Here is a 17,509-nt window from a genome sequence, read left to right as displayed (position 1 = left end):
ACTACTGAACTTCTGACATAAATTTGAAAAATAATTGCAAGGGTTTAATCCTGGAAATTGAAGTTATGTTACTTTATACTACAATTAATGTTTCTTGCTTCCAATAGGTTACACAGTATAAGAATTCCATCAATTATTAGAGAGGATTAAGATGACATGCTTCATATTTTTACACAGTCTTAAAATAATGGATAAAATAAAGTGTAACTTAAAATTAGATAGAATTGGAAAATGTCTACTTAGGTAATACACAAAATTTTATAGTGTACACAGATGATTTTTAAAATGGCGGAAGGTATACAGGCTGTGGCAAAATGCGCAGCACTTAACGATAATTTTATCTGTACCAAGTGTCTTTTATATAATGAAAAAGTGATAAAAGGACTCTGAATATGCTCAGCATTTCAGAAATGGTACCACTCTGAATGTTTCGTGTGAGCCAATAATAAGGAAATAACATGTGACTGTGCTACAAAGTGTAATGGTCATGAATCAGCAATTCAAACGTGCATTGAAGGTGTGGAGCTTTCTGTCAGAATCACTGCTCAGTGAATTAAAAGATGCCAGAAATTACATCAAGATGCTTGAATATTCATTAAGCTATATTACACAAAACTCTGTGAAATCGAGAAGTAATGAACCGTCTCAAGACACTGTGTGCAATTCAAATTTTTGTCCTCTGCTTAAACTGACAAACTACCATGTACCACCACTAATAACGACAAAATTTCAGTGCCTAGTATAACTAATTCAAATCTTATAAAGAACAGAAAAAATGACAAGGCAACACTATGTAAAGAGCCAAGGAATAAACGTGAAATCAGTATACATTCCTACAGTCGTGGCAGAGGAACCACAAACATTTTATGAAATGATCACACTGTAAATTCCACCAGTGCCATCAAACCAGGAGCTCCTATGTTTGAAGTCATTAAGAATTGCTCCAATGAAGAATGGTGCACGGTAATAATAGCAGGTGCTAACAACGTGTACAAAAATGAACTCAAAGAAGCCACTAGATGCTTAATGCAAACACTGAGATCGAGGAACAAGCAAACAATGATTCCTGTGGAAAGTCCACACAGGCACAACCTTCCAGATTTCTCCTGTGTGAGCAAAGAGATCCAGAAAGCCAACAGATTGTATTACAAAATCTGCCAGGCCTTTCAGACTGCACTGTCTCTCCCTACAGGGGACATGGACTGTGAATTCTTTACCAAACATGGCATGCACTTCAATAGGAGGGGAAAATCATTTCTCAGTAAAAAAAATCGTGGAAATTTTGAGAAGTGCTCATTGCACACCTGATTTAACAACCATTCCTCTACCACAGAATGCTAATCATAGTCAATCAAAGTGCAGTGAAGTGTCTCAAACCACAGGAACAGCATCAGAAGACTGCTCTCACACTGAAAATACACCTACAAGATCAGTGTCAACACCAGATACCTCTCAAGGAAGATACCCAAGAAAAAGTTATGCTAGCATCGTGAATACAGGTGCAGAAGTGCCAGCTTCTGTTATATATACAGAAGAAACAACACCAGCAGCAGTGTCCATTGAGCAGGGCAGAGGGAAAAGAGTACTGCATTCCCACCTGAATTATTTTTAGTAGAAAACTGAGCAAAGAAGAACAACACAACATAAACAGGGTTGGGATATTATTTGAGGTGAGTGGTTCAGCAGAAATGACTAAAAGAGTAGCTGCAGTAATCAAATTAAATCCAACCTTCTGCCATTTAATATAATGTATCATAATGTTCAATCTCTGACTAACAAATTGCAAGAACTGGAAATAATACTGTGTCTGACCTAAATGTTGATGTTATCTGCATAAAAGAACATTGGCTAGAAGAACCGCAAATAGAAACACTAAAGATCCCTGGTTTTTCCCTAGTCAGTTCATTTTGCAGGTCTTATTGTAAACATGGAGCGATAGCTATCTTTGCAAAGCTGGATTTAAGATACAAAGCAATCCAAACATATCCTGAACTGAATAAAGAAAAAGTCTTTAAAATGGTGGCTATTGAACTTACTGACATTCAGCTAGTTATTACAACTATATACAGATCCCCTGATGCTGACATAGAAGGATTCCTGTGTAAATTTGAAATGATGTTAAATATTGTAGAACTGAAGAAAAAGAAAATCATTTGTGGTGACTTCAACACAGATTTTTTTAAACACTCAAACTACAAAGATGAATTACTATATATGACAAAGAGTTTCAACTTAATACCCATAGTAAATACTACTACTACTACTACTACTACTACTACTACTACTATGTGATCAGGCCCAGTGGACCGATGGACCTACAAGTTTCCTCCTCCACTGTATTCTGTCCATTGCTACTATCCGCCATCTGTTCACATCTATTGACATTTGGTTTAAATCTTCGTGGATCCCATCCCTCCAACGCTTCTTGGGTCTCCCTGGCAGTCTCTTTCCTGTAGGTGTGAAATCCAGGAGCTTCCGAGGCCATCTGTGATCCTCCATCCGGGCCCCATGGCCGGCCCACTGCATTCGTTTGGCTTTGACAGTTCCTGCTATGATGGGCTGCTGGTATAGTTCCTCAAGCTCTTGGTTGTATCTGATCCTCCATTCCCCTGTATCTGCATCCAGAAACAGACTGAAGATCTTCCGAAGCACTTTTCTCTCAAAAACAAGGAGCTTATGGTAGTCCTGTTTCCGGATACTCCATGTCTCACAGCCATATAGAACAACAGGCTGGATCAGGGTTTTGTACAGTCAAATCTTGAGCTGTCTGGAGAGATATCTGGACCGAAGCAGTTGTGCTAGGCTGTGGTAAGATTGGTTTCCTACTTGTATTCTGGCATTGATCTCTGCTTCACATGATGAGTTCTCACTGAAAAGAACCCCTAGGTATTTAAATTCTTGCACTCTCTTGTAGGACTGGTCCCCACCCTGCAGTAAATACACCATCAAGAATCACTAGGCATAGTAAAACTGCACCAGACCAAATTTTTATTGAAGAAACTTTTCTCCATACAGTAGTGAAGCAGTTAAGATAGGATACAGTGATCAGGGGGCTGTGTTGTCATCAGTGGAATCATGTCCAGAGAAAATATCTCCCATTAAAATAACTGAGTGCAGGGATTTCAGTAATGCATCAACACTTCATTATGTACATCAAATACCTCCTCATTGCTTCAACACAATAACTTCACCTCATATCCTCATAATATCACCTCATTACTTCTCTAAATACTACACAATAATAATCACATAAGAAGAATCACCTGCTTCGTCTTACACAATACATCAACCTCACAAAATAACATCACATAGAAGCAGACTTCACAACTGGTGTAGCTTTTCTTCTAACAATTGGAACAGACAATACAATATTTACATGTTTTATTATTTTACTGTATGTAATCATTGCATTGCTTGCACAACTCATTACTATATATAATCATATTACTTCAACTTATGGGTCAGAAAGGTAACACTCCCTACAATCACTTCATTACTTTCAAATACACTTCACTAGGCAACTCTACTTTCACTTGTTACATTATACAAACACTTTGAAAGCTAGTGCATGACATTGAATATCTCAGATGTACTCTTCTACTATAGCTATCACATGTCTAGCAAAGTAAATACAGATACAATACTTTAGATAGATGACTCAACTGCTGTAGTCTGCTGCAAAAACACTGAAGAATTAGTATGGAACATGAAAAAAACTCTACAAGAACTTGAACAATGGATAAAAAATAATGCTATGAAATTAAATTTTGAAAAACCCAAATCATACAGTTCAGGACGAAAAACTACTGAATTTATTTATTTATTCCATGTGATCTGATGGTACACAGAGTGCTGCAGATGTTGGAAAATGTCATTTAACATTGTTAACAGGCATGGCTAGAGGACAAATGTAAGGATGTGGAGGCTTATCTCACTAGGGGTAAGATAGATACTGCCTACAGGAAAATTAAAGAGACCTTTGGAGATAAGAGAAGCACTTGTATGAACATCAAGAGCTCAGATGGAAACCCAGTTCTAAGCAAAGAAGGGAAAGCAGAAATGTGGAAGGAGTATATAGAGGGTCTATACAAGGGCGATGCACTTGAGGACAATATTATGGAAATGGAAGAGGATGTAGATGAAGATGAAATGGGAGATACGATACTTCGTGAAGAGTTTGACAGAGCACTGAAAGACCTGAGTCGAAACAAGGCCCTCGGAGTAGACAACATTCCATTGGAACTACTGACGGCCTTGGGAGAGCCAGTCCTGACAAAACTCTACCATCTGGTGAGCAACATGTATGAAACAGGCGAAATACCCTCAGACTTCAAGAAGAATATAATAATTCCAATCCCAAAGAAAGCAGGTGTGGACAGATGTGAAAATTACCGAACAATCAGTTTAATAAGCCACAGCTGCAAAATACTAACACGAATTCTTTACAGACGAATGGAAAAACTAGTAGAAGCCGACCTCGGGGAAGATCAGTTTGGATTCCGTAGAAATACTGGAACACGTGAGGCAATACTGACCTTACGACTTATCTTAGAAGAAAGATTAAGGAAAGGCAAACCTACGTTCCTAGCATTTGTAGACTTAGAGAAAGCTTTTGACAATGTTGACTGGAATACTCTCTTTCAAATTCTAAAGGTGGCAGGGGTAAAATACAGGGAGCAAAAGGCTATTTACAATTTGTATAGAAACCAGATGGCAGTTATAAGAGTCGAGGGGCATGAAAGAGAAGCAGTGGTTGGGAAGGGAGTAAGACAGGGTTGTAGCCTCTCCCCAATGCTATTCAATCTGTATATTGAGCAAGCAGTAAAGGAAACAAAAGAAGAATTTGGAGTAGGTATTAAAATCCATGGAGAAGAAATAAAAACGTTGAGGTTTGCCGATGACATTGTAATTCTGTCAGAGACAGCAAAGGACTTGGAAGAGCAATTGAACGGAATGGATAGTGTGTTGAAGGGAGGATATAAGATGAACATCAACAAAAGCAAAACGAGGATAATGGAATGTAGTCGAATTAAGTCGGGTGATGCTGAGGGAATTAGATTAGGAAATGAGATACTTAAAGTAGTAAAGGAGTTTTGCTATTTGGGGAGAAAAATAACTGATGTTGGTCGAAGTAGAGAGGATATAAAATGTAGACTGGCAATGGCAAGGAAAGTGTTTCTGAAGAAGAGAAATTTGTTAACATCGAGTATAGATTTAAGTGTCAGGAAGTCATTTCTGAAAGTATTTGTATGGAGTGTAGCCATGTATGGAAGTGAAACATGGAAGGTAAATAGTTTGGACAAGAAGAGAATAGGAGCTTTTGAAATGTGGTGCTACAGAATAATGCTGAAGATTAGATGGTTAGATCACATAACAAATGAGGAAGTATTGAATAGGATTGGGGAGAAGAGAAGTTTGTGGCACAACTTGACCAGAAGAAGGGATCGGTTGGTAGGACATGTTCTGAGGCATCAAGGGATCACCAATTTAGTATTGGAGGGCAGCGTGGAGGGTAAAAATCGTAGGGGGAGACCAAGAGATGAATACACTGAGCAGATTCAGAAAGATGTAGGTTGCAGTAGGTACTGGGAGATGAAGAAGCTTGCACAGGATAGAGTAGCATGGAGAGCTGCATCAAACCAGTCTCAGGACTGAAGACCACAACAACAACAACATGTATTAATGTAAGCCTATAGTATTTTAATGTATTATATTGCACAATGTTTTCAATTTAGCACAAACAGCAAGATTATTGATCTAAGTATTCATTTAGTATATCACAAATAGAATAGTCAGGTAAAGAACTGACCACAGTTGATTCTGTAAAATTTCTTGGGATAACTTTAAATAAAAACTTGCAATGGACCAAGGACCAACCATGTGGACAGTTTACTGAAGAGATTGAATAGTTTAGTTTATACAATGAGGGTACTACACACAGTAACGGATTCAACGGTGAAGAAAATTGTATACCAAGCGTATTTCATAACAGTTATAAGTAATGGAATAATTTTTTGGGGTGCAGAAAAGACAAACTACTGAATGTATATCACACATAGAATAGTCAGGTAAAGAACTGACCACATAACTAATAATAGACATTCATGCAAACCACTATTCGAAAGCCTGCTGGACTTCATGACAATCCCTTCCATCTTCGTATATGAAATACTTCTCTTTGAACAGAAAACTTTGAACAGAAAAACTCCCATCTGTTTGAAGGAAATACATTCACACATGCCTATGAAACTAGACATAAATTGAAATACATGCTACCTTGTCACACACTCACATTATATGAAAATACTCCATATTACATGGCTCTGAAGATCAGAGATAAGATAAGGTCAATATTTGGGGAATCCACATTGGAGGCCATTGGCACATACCTAAAAAGCAAACTTTATTATAGTCTAGAAGAATCTCTAAATGAATAAAAAGCAAATGTTATAGTTTAGAAAAATTTATAAATAGGAATAGGGAGTAAGGATAGAAGTACAAATGGTATACTTTTGAAGCCATGTAGATACAAAGTATACACTTTCACTGTATATTCATGTTTATATATGGAATTATAGTTTGAATGGCGGTTTGTATTCTGTTCAGTACATTCATACTTCATGTAGGTGTGTAAAGTCTATGGTAATTATTCGATGAGTTACGAAAAGGTTTAAAATATAATGTTGTTTTTTTATTATAATAAGCAATGTATGAATTACATATTTCCTGTAGTATACAGGGCGGTCCATTGATCGTGACTGGGCCAAATATTTCACGAAATAAGCGTCGAACGAAAAACTACAAAGAACAAAACTTGTCTAGCTTGAAGGGGGAAACCAGATGGAGCTATGGTTGGCCCGCTAGATGGCACTGCCATAGGTCAAACGGATATCAACTGCATGTTTTTAAATAGGAACCACAATTTTTTATTACATGTTCATGTAGTACGTAAAGAAATATGAATGTTTTAGTTGGACCACGTTTTTCACTTTGTGATAGATGGCGCTGTAATAGTCACTAACAAATGGCTCACAATTTTATATGAAAAATTGGTAACAGGTAGGTTTTTTAAATTAAAATACAGAACGTAGGTACATTTGAACATTTTGTTTCGGTTGTTCCAATGTGATACATGTACGTTTGTGAACTTATCATTTCTGAGAACGCATGCTGCTACAGCGTGATTACCTGTAAATACCACATTAATGTAATAAATGCTCAAAATGATGTCCGTCAGCCTCAATGCATTTGGCAATATGTGTAACGACATTCCTCTCAACAGCAAGTAGTTCGCCTTCCGTAATGTTCGCACATGCATTGACAATCCGCTGACGCATTTTGTCAGGCATTGTCGGTGGATCATGATAGCAAATATCCTTCAACTTTCCCAACAGAAAGAAATCCAGGGACATCAGATCCAGTGAATGTGTGGGCCATGGTATGGTGCTTTGACAACCAATCTACCTGTCATGAAATGTGCTATTCAATACCGCTTCAACTGCATGCGAGCTATGTGCCGGACATCTATCATGTTGGAAGTACATTGCCTTTCTGTCATGCAGTGAAACATCTTGTAGTAACATCGGTAGAGCATTACATAGGAAATCAGCATACATTGCACCATTTAGATTGCCATCGATAAAATGGGGGCCAATTATCCTTCCTCCCATAATGCTGCACCATACATTAACCCACCAGGGTCACTGATGTTCCACTTGTCGCAGCCATCATGGATTTTCCGTTGCCCAATAGTGCATATTGTGTCGGTTTACGTTACCGCTGTTGGTGAATGACACTTCAGCGCTAAAAAGGATTCATGCAAAAAATCTGTCATCGTCCCGGAATTTCTCTTGTGTCCAGTGGCAGAACTGTACATGATGTTCAAAGTCATCGCCATGCAATTCCAGGTGCACAGAAATATGGTACAGGTGCAATCGATGTTGATGTAGCCTTCTCAACACCAAAGTTTTTGAGATTCCCAATTCTCGCGCAATTTGTCTGCTACTGATGTGCAGATTAGCCGCGACAGCAGCTAAAACACCTACTTGGGCATCATCATTTGTTGCAGGTTGTGGTTGATGTTTCCCATGTGGCTGAACACTTCCTGTTTTCTTAAATAACGTAACTGTCTGGCGAACGGTCCAGACACTTGGATGATGTCGTCCAGGATATTGAGCAGCATACATAGCACACGCCCGTTGGGCATTTTGATCACAATAGCCATACATCAACACAATTGGTAAACGGTCTATTTTAACATAGGTAATGTATCATGAAGCAAATACCATCTGCACTGGTGGGATGTTACATGATACCACGTACTTATACGCTTGTGACTATTACAGCACCATCTATCACAAAGTGAAAATAGTGGTCCAACTAAAACATTCATATTTCTTTACATAGTACATGAATATGTGATAAAAAATAGGGGTTCCTATTTTTAAAAAACACAGTTGTTATCCGTTTGACCTATCGCAGCGCCATCTAGTGGGCCAACCATAGCACCATCTGGTTTCCCCCTTCAAGCTAGAAGAGTTTTGTTCTTTGTAGTTTTTTTGTTTGATGCTTATTTTGTGAGATATTTGGCTTGGTCACTATCAATGGACCACCCTATGTAAAACGCTGTAACAACTTAAGTTAAAGACTGATGAGTCACCAATGTTCTCAGTCAAATGATTGAATAAAAACATGTTATGTGACAATAAAGTATCTTATCTTATCTTATCCCATATACTTCCCTAAAATTTACCAAAAATTGTGTATATTCCATGTACTAATCTCATTACTCCTGAAATTATACAACCTTTTACATGTACATGTTTACTGATTAGTCAGTGTATTCAACAATTTGATATACTTTTACATATTGTAAAATTCCATTACCTTACCACTTTGGAATAATTGAAAAGCTTTTTTATTTTATTTTTTATTTTTTTACTAAAATCAGAAAAACATCCTCCTGCATTACTTTTGTACTCATAAAAATAATCAGATAAGTGTTAACTCTCTGAATTTTACATAATCAGAGTTTTATAGGTTTTATGTTTCTGTTTACTGCCCAAAATGAATGTTCACCAATGTTTCTGCCAACGGAGAGGGTTTCAGTTTAACCTATCACCTCTACTATCATTAACTCTCACATGTGGGGGGGACTGGTTATTATTAGTCCACTGTCCGCCTCTATTCTCGAAATTCCTACCACCATTCCTGTTCCCAGAATTTCTCTTCTCATTTTTATGAGAATAGAAATTCTAGGAACAGAAATGATGATAGGAATAGGAATTGATTGTCCCTATGGTTTGGTCCTACTACCTGATAATTTCTGAAATTATTTGGATTCCTGTCATTCCTCCCCAACATGTTGTTGTTATGTTCTTAGTTAAAATTGTCATTAATATTAGTATTTCTGTTATGATTGTAGTTACTCCAGTTTGGCCTCCTGTAATCAGTACTACGGTATGTTGACCGAACCTGTTATATGCCCTGTCCAACTTTTCTACATATTTTAGGAACTGGTCTACAGAATCATCTGGCCCATAAGCTAACTCCATTTGAATTCTTTCTAGTAGCCTTCTCTTAAGTGCATCTATTTGAGTTACTTCACTAAAAGGTTGGTCTAAGTGTGCAAGTTTCATGATCTGGTCTTTGCAAAACTCTTTCATACCCCCTCTCTGCATCCAGTATATCAGACCATTTAAAAACTCACTCTTTATCCTTGCCTGTTCAGTGTCAGACCAAAACTTCTTTGAAGAAACACTTTTCAATTTCATCCATGGATAAATTGCTACAGTCAAGTTGGTGGGGCTATGACAAAGTTTCCCCATCTAATGACCTTTCAATGAACTTAAGTTTTAATTTGAAGTGTCTGCTTGTGTCTGTGTGATGGATATGTGTGTGTGTGCGAGTGTATACCTGTCCTTTCTTCCCCCTAAGGTAAGTCTTTCCGCTTCCGGGATTCGAATGACTCCTTACCCTCTCCCTTAAAACCCACATCCTTTCGTCTTTCCCTCTCCTTCCCTCTTTCCTGACGAAGCAACCGTTGATTGCGAAAGCTTGAATTTTGTGTGTATGTTGATGTTTGTTTGTGTGTCTATCGACCTGCCAGCACTTTCGTTTGGTAAGTCACATCATCTTTGTTTTTAGATATAATTTTTAATTCATTACTCATACCAGGGGGAAAGCTATCACAGCAATGTTGTATAAAATCTACTTGATGAAAATGTTTGTCACCAGGGAAGTGGCATAGTAGGATACCTTGGGTGTCCTACATTACAGAATGTTTTTAGATAAGCCCCATCTTGTAACTGTTGTGCTTGTTTTTTGATAATAGTGACATCACTATGTAAGTGTAACACATTTGAGTCTGTTATCTCGGCTATCTTCTGAACTTTTTCATCTACATCTAAGGCAACACTGTCTATTTTTTCATGTAGCTTATTTATAAAGGTTGTAGCTTGTTTACTAGTGTCTCCAACAGCATCTTTACAACTAACTTCCACATTTCACATTCACATTTCACAGCACCTATCTCACATCTGAGATTGTTGTCTACTTCCCATATTTTTGTCTCTAAAAATTGTGTTTTGGACTCTGAAGCCTCCACCCTTCATTTTACTTTTTTCACACATTCATCTGTAGCTTTCACTTGAGAAAACACACCAATTAAGTCTTTTTAACATCACAAATTTGTGCATTAAGCTCTGCTCTAATGAGATTACATTCTGAGACTATTGACTTTCCAAGTTTTTCACAAATTTCTTTCGATTGATGACAGATTTTTTTCCAAGTTTTTCACTATTTTTTTCTGTTGACTACATTAATGCGGTAAACATGTCTTGTAAATTTAACTGTTTGCATTTTTCACCCAGCTTTGTTTCACTTACATGCGACTGTACTTGTTTCTCATGGTCTGGACTCGAATCTAACATGCTACTGTTAAAAAATTCGGAGTCTGCACTGATTTCATTTAGTTGTTTGGATTGACTATTATCTAATACATCCCGAAACATCACTTGTTAAAGCTGGTAGGTTCAGTATATTTATTTCATTGTTCTGATCACAATCCATTTTTTGTAAATTTGTTCATAAATTATCAATGCGAAAAAAAACTGGTCAAAATGTTCACACAACACTGCACTGAAGAAGTACAAAAATAAATTTTTTAATTGGTATGGTACTTAGCTTATTATTGTCCTGGACTGGGTAGGTGGTGTCAACTTTGGTAATAATTCTTCAACCTTTTACAACCATGGATGTCCATAGTGTTGCATAATTCCAAAACTCCTCCACATGTAATATGTAAAATTGTATTTGGTTTAAAATCATTTCACTTTGCAACACAGTTCTATGCTTTTTGGGCACCTGAAACATAAACTCTGTCAAAAATCCAAACATATAAGTATTCTGGTCACAATGGCACCACTTTAACGACCACCTTTGTTACATACAATTGGAAGACCATTAATTGTAATAAATGTTGATGGAGATAAAATATTGTTGGCCAGCTCTAGTGGTAGTTTTAACAAAAAAATACTCATCTTGTTTTTTAAGGTTCTCCGTAAATCTCTTGTTTGAATTTCTTCTGTCTGCAAACCGGTTCTCTTATAGGTCTGGTAACCCTGTAGGTTGACATGTTGCTTGAAATAACATAGACAAAAAACAGATTCACACATAATTTTCATATTTAATAGTTCACTCAGTAAAATACATTCCATTTGAATGCAACTCCAGAAAACTTTACAGCTCTCCTCCATTCCTTCCCGCCACACACACATGCAAGACAACTGCACCCTGTAAACACTGTTCCAATGTACAGGAGTAAATATATAGTCATACTAAGATCAAAACATAGAAAATTAAATCAAAAATAATTTACAAAAAAATGACATTTACTCAACAACACAATAGAACAAATTATGACAACATGTATTCACATAAACAAAAAAATATACATATTTTTGTAGTATAGTAATTTTATGAATCCTTCCTCCCCCCCTCCACCCCCCCCCCCCCCCCCCCCCCGCTGGGGTTAATTGTGTTAGCACAACATATTATGCAGTCAGTCTTTAAAACATTTAAAATAAGATCGAAAAAAGGATAAGATCATAAATTTGAGAATATACTTATCCAAACAGCTTATTGCACATTACACACTAATCGATGATATTTTAATCATAGACACTGACACTATCTTTTGCTACTGTTAATTTTTCATAACTCATTTCCTAAGGATAGGTAAGTGAATGAAGGAGGGGAGGGCATAATAAATTGCTTATTTGACAAAGGTGGACTAATCTCAACATAAAATAAGCTCATCAAGTAGTTTTAAATGCTATGTTGTAGATTTCAGCCCTAAGACTGGTTTGATGCAGCTCTTCACAAAAGTATAATGTGTGCAGGCTCTTTTGACTCTGCATTAGCTGTTGCAGCCTCCATCCCTTTGAACCTTCATATTGTGCTCAAGCATTGGTCTCCCTCTACAATTTTTGCCTTCCATGCCTTCTTCCGGTATCAACTTGATGATTCCTTGATGCTCCAGGATGTGTCCCATCAACAAATCTCGTGTCTTGATCATTATTTATTCAGTCTACTCATCTAATCTTCAGAATTATTCTGCAGCACCACATTAATTGAAAAGCTTCTATTCTGTTTTTGTCTCAACTGCTTATGTACATGTTTCACTTCGGTACAAGGCTACTCTCCACACAGATATCTTTCGACTTCCTAAAAATTGAAGTTATCTTTGATGTTAACAAATTTCTCTTTATTAGGGATTCTTTTCTTGCTAAGAACTACTCATGTATTGATTTTGTGTTGATAACCCTCTACTAACCTGACTAGAAGACCAGTGCTTCCAGCCACCACCCTTAACTAATTCCCACCACATCTAGTTTCAATCTATCCATCTCTCTTTTTCAATTTGCTAAACTATCTGTGCAGTACGTGAAACCAGTAGAGTGCTAATTTTATTTCTCCTGATGACAACATCCCCCTGAGTAGTCCCTTTCTGGATATTCAAGTGGGGGACTATTTTACCTCTGTAATATTTTACTTAAGAGGCTGCTATCATCATTAAGCCATACAGTGGAAACATAAATGCTGTAGTTTTTCCTTGCTTTCAGCCATTTACAATACCAACATCAGAGAGACATGTTGGATAAAGTTACAAGGACAGATCAGTCAGTCACCATACTGTTGCCTCTGCAGCTGCTCAAAAGGGTGCTGCCAATTTTCAGGAACCATATATTTGCCTCATGTCTTCACAGATACCCATCCAATTTGGTTGCACCTATGGTGTGGCTATCTGTGTAGTAATGACATGCAAGCCATCCCACCTTGGCAATGTTCAATGTTCATGAGGGGATAATGAAACAAAAATACTGTGTAACAACATTATCACTAATGAGTAAGTCACAGTGTTTAGGATGAAGTGTACCCAGAAAGGATGGATATATTTTATTTTAACACAGGAATAGGAGTGGTTTTTATGTAATTCATGTCGTTTATGGGCAACTGTCTCTGATTCATTAATGCCATTCCTCAAGACTTTGTAAACTTGTATTAACATATTAAGAGGACCTTAATTAATATAATAATTTCTCAGGAAACTGAATGACACATTTGGAGCCTGTGGTCGTCCTCATGTAGGATGGCAGATTGACCCATTTGGACATTCTCGGGAAATGGCATCCCTGTTCAGCCAGTTCGGATATGATGGCTTGTTCTTTGCAAGAGCTGATTACCAAGACCTCAATAATCGCTTTGCTACAAAAACCACTCAAATGATTTGGCAAGGGAGTGTTAACTTAGGTAAGTTCATACACCTACATGTTTGCTCGTATTATAGAAATATGCTGTACTGAGCACACATGCATTCACTGTATCACACTATTACTTTTCTGTTCACAAGTGGAGCGGGCATAGATAGTAAGTAAGGATGCTTATTTTATATGTGGACAACACCAATACTTAAGAGGAAGATTAACTGCAATCTATTTATATTTATTTAGCATTGATGCCACCAAATAATTTGTTAATACTCTTTATAAGAAAGTTTAAAATTAAACCTTAAATAATTATCACCCAGCTTACTTTAAAAAATGTTAAAAAAAGCAGTGTGTTGAATAATAATCTCACATTTAAATGGAAACAATTTACTTAGCCCATAACAGTTTGGCTCCAGAAGGGTTGCAAACACATTTATTGGGTTTGCCACCAGATAATATTGCGCAAGTCCCACAGCATTTCATCGAAACAACTGTTTCATATCTTCAGCTAGTGGTAGGTGCTGTTGTCACTGCTGTAAGATGTGAGTGGTGATAATCATGTGATGGCATTGAAATTTTTGTCAGATCAGGAGTAGGAACTATGCATGTTCTAAGGTATGCTCACAGTTGGATGGGAGCAGTGCTCAAATCCCACCCCTCCTGGTAGCCTTCCACTTATCTTTAGTGGACAATGACAGTGCTGCCAGATGCTCCTGTGGCTAGAAGCTGAACTAACTGTCTGCAGTGTACTGTGCTGGGTCATAAATTTGAGGATTTTGTCTCTCTTGTTTTAATTTAATGGCAACCAATGCTGGATTACAGGCCAAGCTCAGTTGAAAACTGACATCCCAGGTGATAAGATGTTGCATTGTGAGAATATGTGTCCTCCTTAAAAACACAATCCCAGAGTAATGATGCTGAGGATAAAAACTTCAGTCTTCTCATAAAACATGTGATATCTCATGTTCTGGCAATGTTCCACTACCACTGATTTATCAGGTTTGGCCATATGTGCATACTGATGGTGTTCAACACAGCATACTTGCACAGTGTAACATGTCTGCCAAATAAAAAATTTCCAATGCTGGCATGGGATCTTGTATACATCACAATTTTCTTGGGCCAAGATTTGTTCGACTAAATATGACAAATTACTCAGTGGAATCTGAAGTGACCATTCAATAGAATAGTCTCCAACTAGCCTAATGTGATATTTGTCTTATCAGTATGTATTAAGAGGGACTTTAGAACATGAAAAATAAACTGTAATCCAGCAGCGATAGCACTGCCTGGCCTGGCCTGACTCTTACTACCATGTGGCAGTGTTGCTGAGTCACTGACAGAGTACTGATTATTCTTTGTGTTTTACTGTCCCCATTAATGCACACTGATAATTGCAATAAACTAATCCGGGACCACTCTATATCATGCGCTTATAAAATTCCACTTTAAAAATCATTGTGTTTTTAACGGGAAACAAACTGTTGCTTCACATTTATACTGGGGTCATGGCAAAAATAAAATGAGCAGTATTTGTTTGGGCTGAGTCCAGCTACACATTGAAAAGTGAAATTGCAAATACTTGCCAAAAAACCATAGAAAACATCTGATGACTCTTAGGAGTGACACCTTGTATATGTGAATGATCTCCACTTACCATTCATCAAGCAGAATTGGTACATTTTATACATGGTTTTCAAAGAAACTCTGATAATGGACTCTCCTTAAATTTGGAGAAAACACATTATATTCAATTCTATATGACAGAGTCACAGCAACAACTGATGTACTACATGAACAGGAGTCAATAAACAGAGTAAAATGCTCTAGATTTTTAGGTGTACATATTGCTGAATCAAACTGGAAGAAGCACATTAGTAAGCTCTTCAAACAATTAACTGCAACTGCTTTTGCCCTTTATATCATTGTTAGTCTTTGAAGCAAATGAATCAATGTCTCAAGATATTTGGCATACGAGGGGCATTTGAAAAGTACGTGAAAAGTCCAAGAGATGGCACTACCAGCGCCTATCAAGGTCATGTTTAGTTAGTAGCATCTTTGGAAAGAACGCACACAAAGTTTCAGTCATATTGGTCAATTTCTTTGTTTGGCATTAGTGTGAATCAAGGTAGTCAAGTGACAGTTGAAAACTGGACGAAAAAAAATTTTGTGTAATGATTAAACATTATTTTATGAAAGGCAAAACGCCTCAGGAGACTAAAGAGAAGCTTGATAAACATTACAGTGACCCTGCACCTTTGATTAGAACAGTTTATAGGTGGTTTCAAAATTTTCAGAGTGGCCATATAGGCACAAGTGATGCTGAATGTTCTGGACTCCCTGTGGAGGTTACAAGTCCAGAAATCCATGATATGGTGATGGATGACAGAAGAGTTAAGGTGTGTGAGATTGCTAGTGCTGTGGGCACCTCAAACGAATGGTTACATAATACTTTGCATACACATTTGGACTTGAGAAAGCTTTCTGCAAGATGGGTTCCTCAATTGCTCACGCTTGACCAAAAACAGAATCGTGTGAAGTGTTGCAAGGATGGTTTGCAGCTGTTCAGCAATAATCCACAGGACTTTAAGTATTGTTTCATCACTGTGGATGAAACATGGATACATTACTATACCCTGAGACTAAACAACAATCTAAACAATGGGATACCAACGGAGAATCTGCACAAAAAATGCAAAGACCATTCCTTCGGCCGGAAAGATTATGGCGACTGTCTTTTGGGATTCACAAGGGATAATCCTCATTGACTATCTGGAAAAGGGTAAAACTATTACAGGTGCATATTATTCATCGTGACTGGACCGTTTGAAAATGGAGCTGCAAGAAAAATGAGGGCGATTGATCGCAAAAAAGTCCTTTTCCATCACGACAATGCACCAGCACACACCTCAGCAGTTGTGGTTGCAAAATTAATGGAATTAGGATTCCAACTAGTTTCACATCCCCTCTATTCTCCAGACTTGGCTCCTTAGGACTACTATTTGTTCCTCAATTTGAAAAAATGGCTGGTGGGACAAAGCTTTTATTCAAACAAGGAGGTGATTGCAGCAACTAATAGCTATTTTGCAGACTTGGACAATTCCTATTATTCAGAAGGGATCTACAAATTAGAACAGTGTTGGACGAAATGTATAAGTCTAAAATCAGACTATTTCAAAAAATAAAAAAAGATTACCTCAAACACGTAAGTAGTTTTTATTTTTGAACGGGCTTTTCAAACACCCCTTATATTTTCACTCAATAATACCTCATGGAATAATTTTCTGGGGTAACTACTTGCTTAGAAAGAAGATGCTGATTACACTAAACTGAGCAATAAGAATAGTATTAGTATTCTCCATCAGTCATCTTGTAGGTACATCTTCAAGGAGTGAGGCATTTTAACTGCTCCATCACACTATATATACACATGCAGTAGAAGCCCGATATAATGTGATCTGATATACAACAGCCTTTGATATAACTTGTTATTAAGTATATCCCCCAAATTAAAATATCATTTATGAATGATTTCTCCACCTCTCAGTATATTTTATGAACTGCATGTAGCATTTCTGAAGAAAAATTTACTGCTGCAACCTCCAAGCTCTCTAAACAATAACCAAAATAGATGAATCAAGTTAAACTTAGCCATTGGCTTGTCTTATCAACATACCAGCATTGTTGCTGGACAGAAGCTTGGAAACACATCACAGCTACTGTTCTGATGCAGTCAACAA

The 17,509-nt window shown here is 37.3% G+C and overlaps 1 protein-coding gene across 1 annotated transcript in view; it reads left to right on the top strand.

Annotated features, from left to right (window-relative positions):
- The window catches only part of LOC126095157 (lysosomal alpha-mannosidase-like), a 229,223-nt gene that overhangs the window by 49,328 nt on the left and 162,386 nt on the right, over positions 1 to 17,509 (top strand). Inside the window, exon 5 of the mRNA XM_049909883.1 lies at positions 13,607 to 13,812. Within this exon, the coding sequence (XP_049765840.1) occupies positions 13,607 to 13,812 (206 nt within the window). The remainder of the gene's footprint in view (positions 1 to 13,606; positions 13,813 to 17,509) is intronic.

Source organism: Schistocerca cancellata, chromosome 1 (genome assembly GCF_023864275.1).
Source record: "Schistocerca cancellata isolate TAMUIC-IGC-003103 chromosome 1, iqSchCanc2.1, whole genome shotgun sequence".
In the NCBI taxonomy this organism is placed as follows: domain Eukaryota; kingdom Metazoa; phylum Arthropoda; class Insecta; order Orthoptera; family Acrididae; genus Schistocerca; species Schistocerca cancellata.
This window is presented reverse-complemented; position numbering and strand designations above follow the sequence as displayed.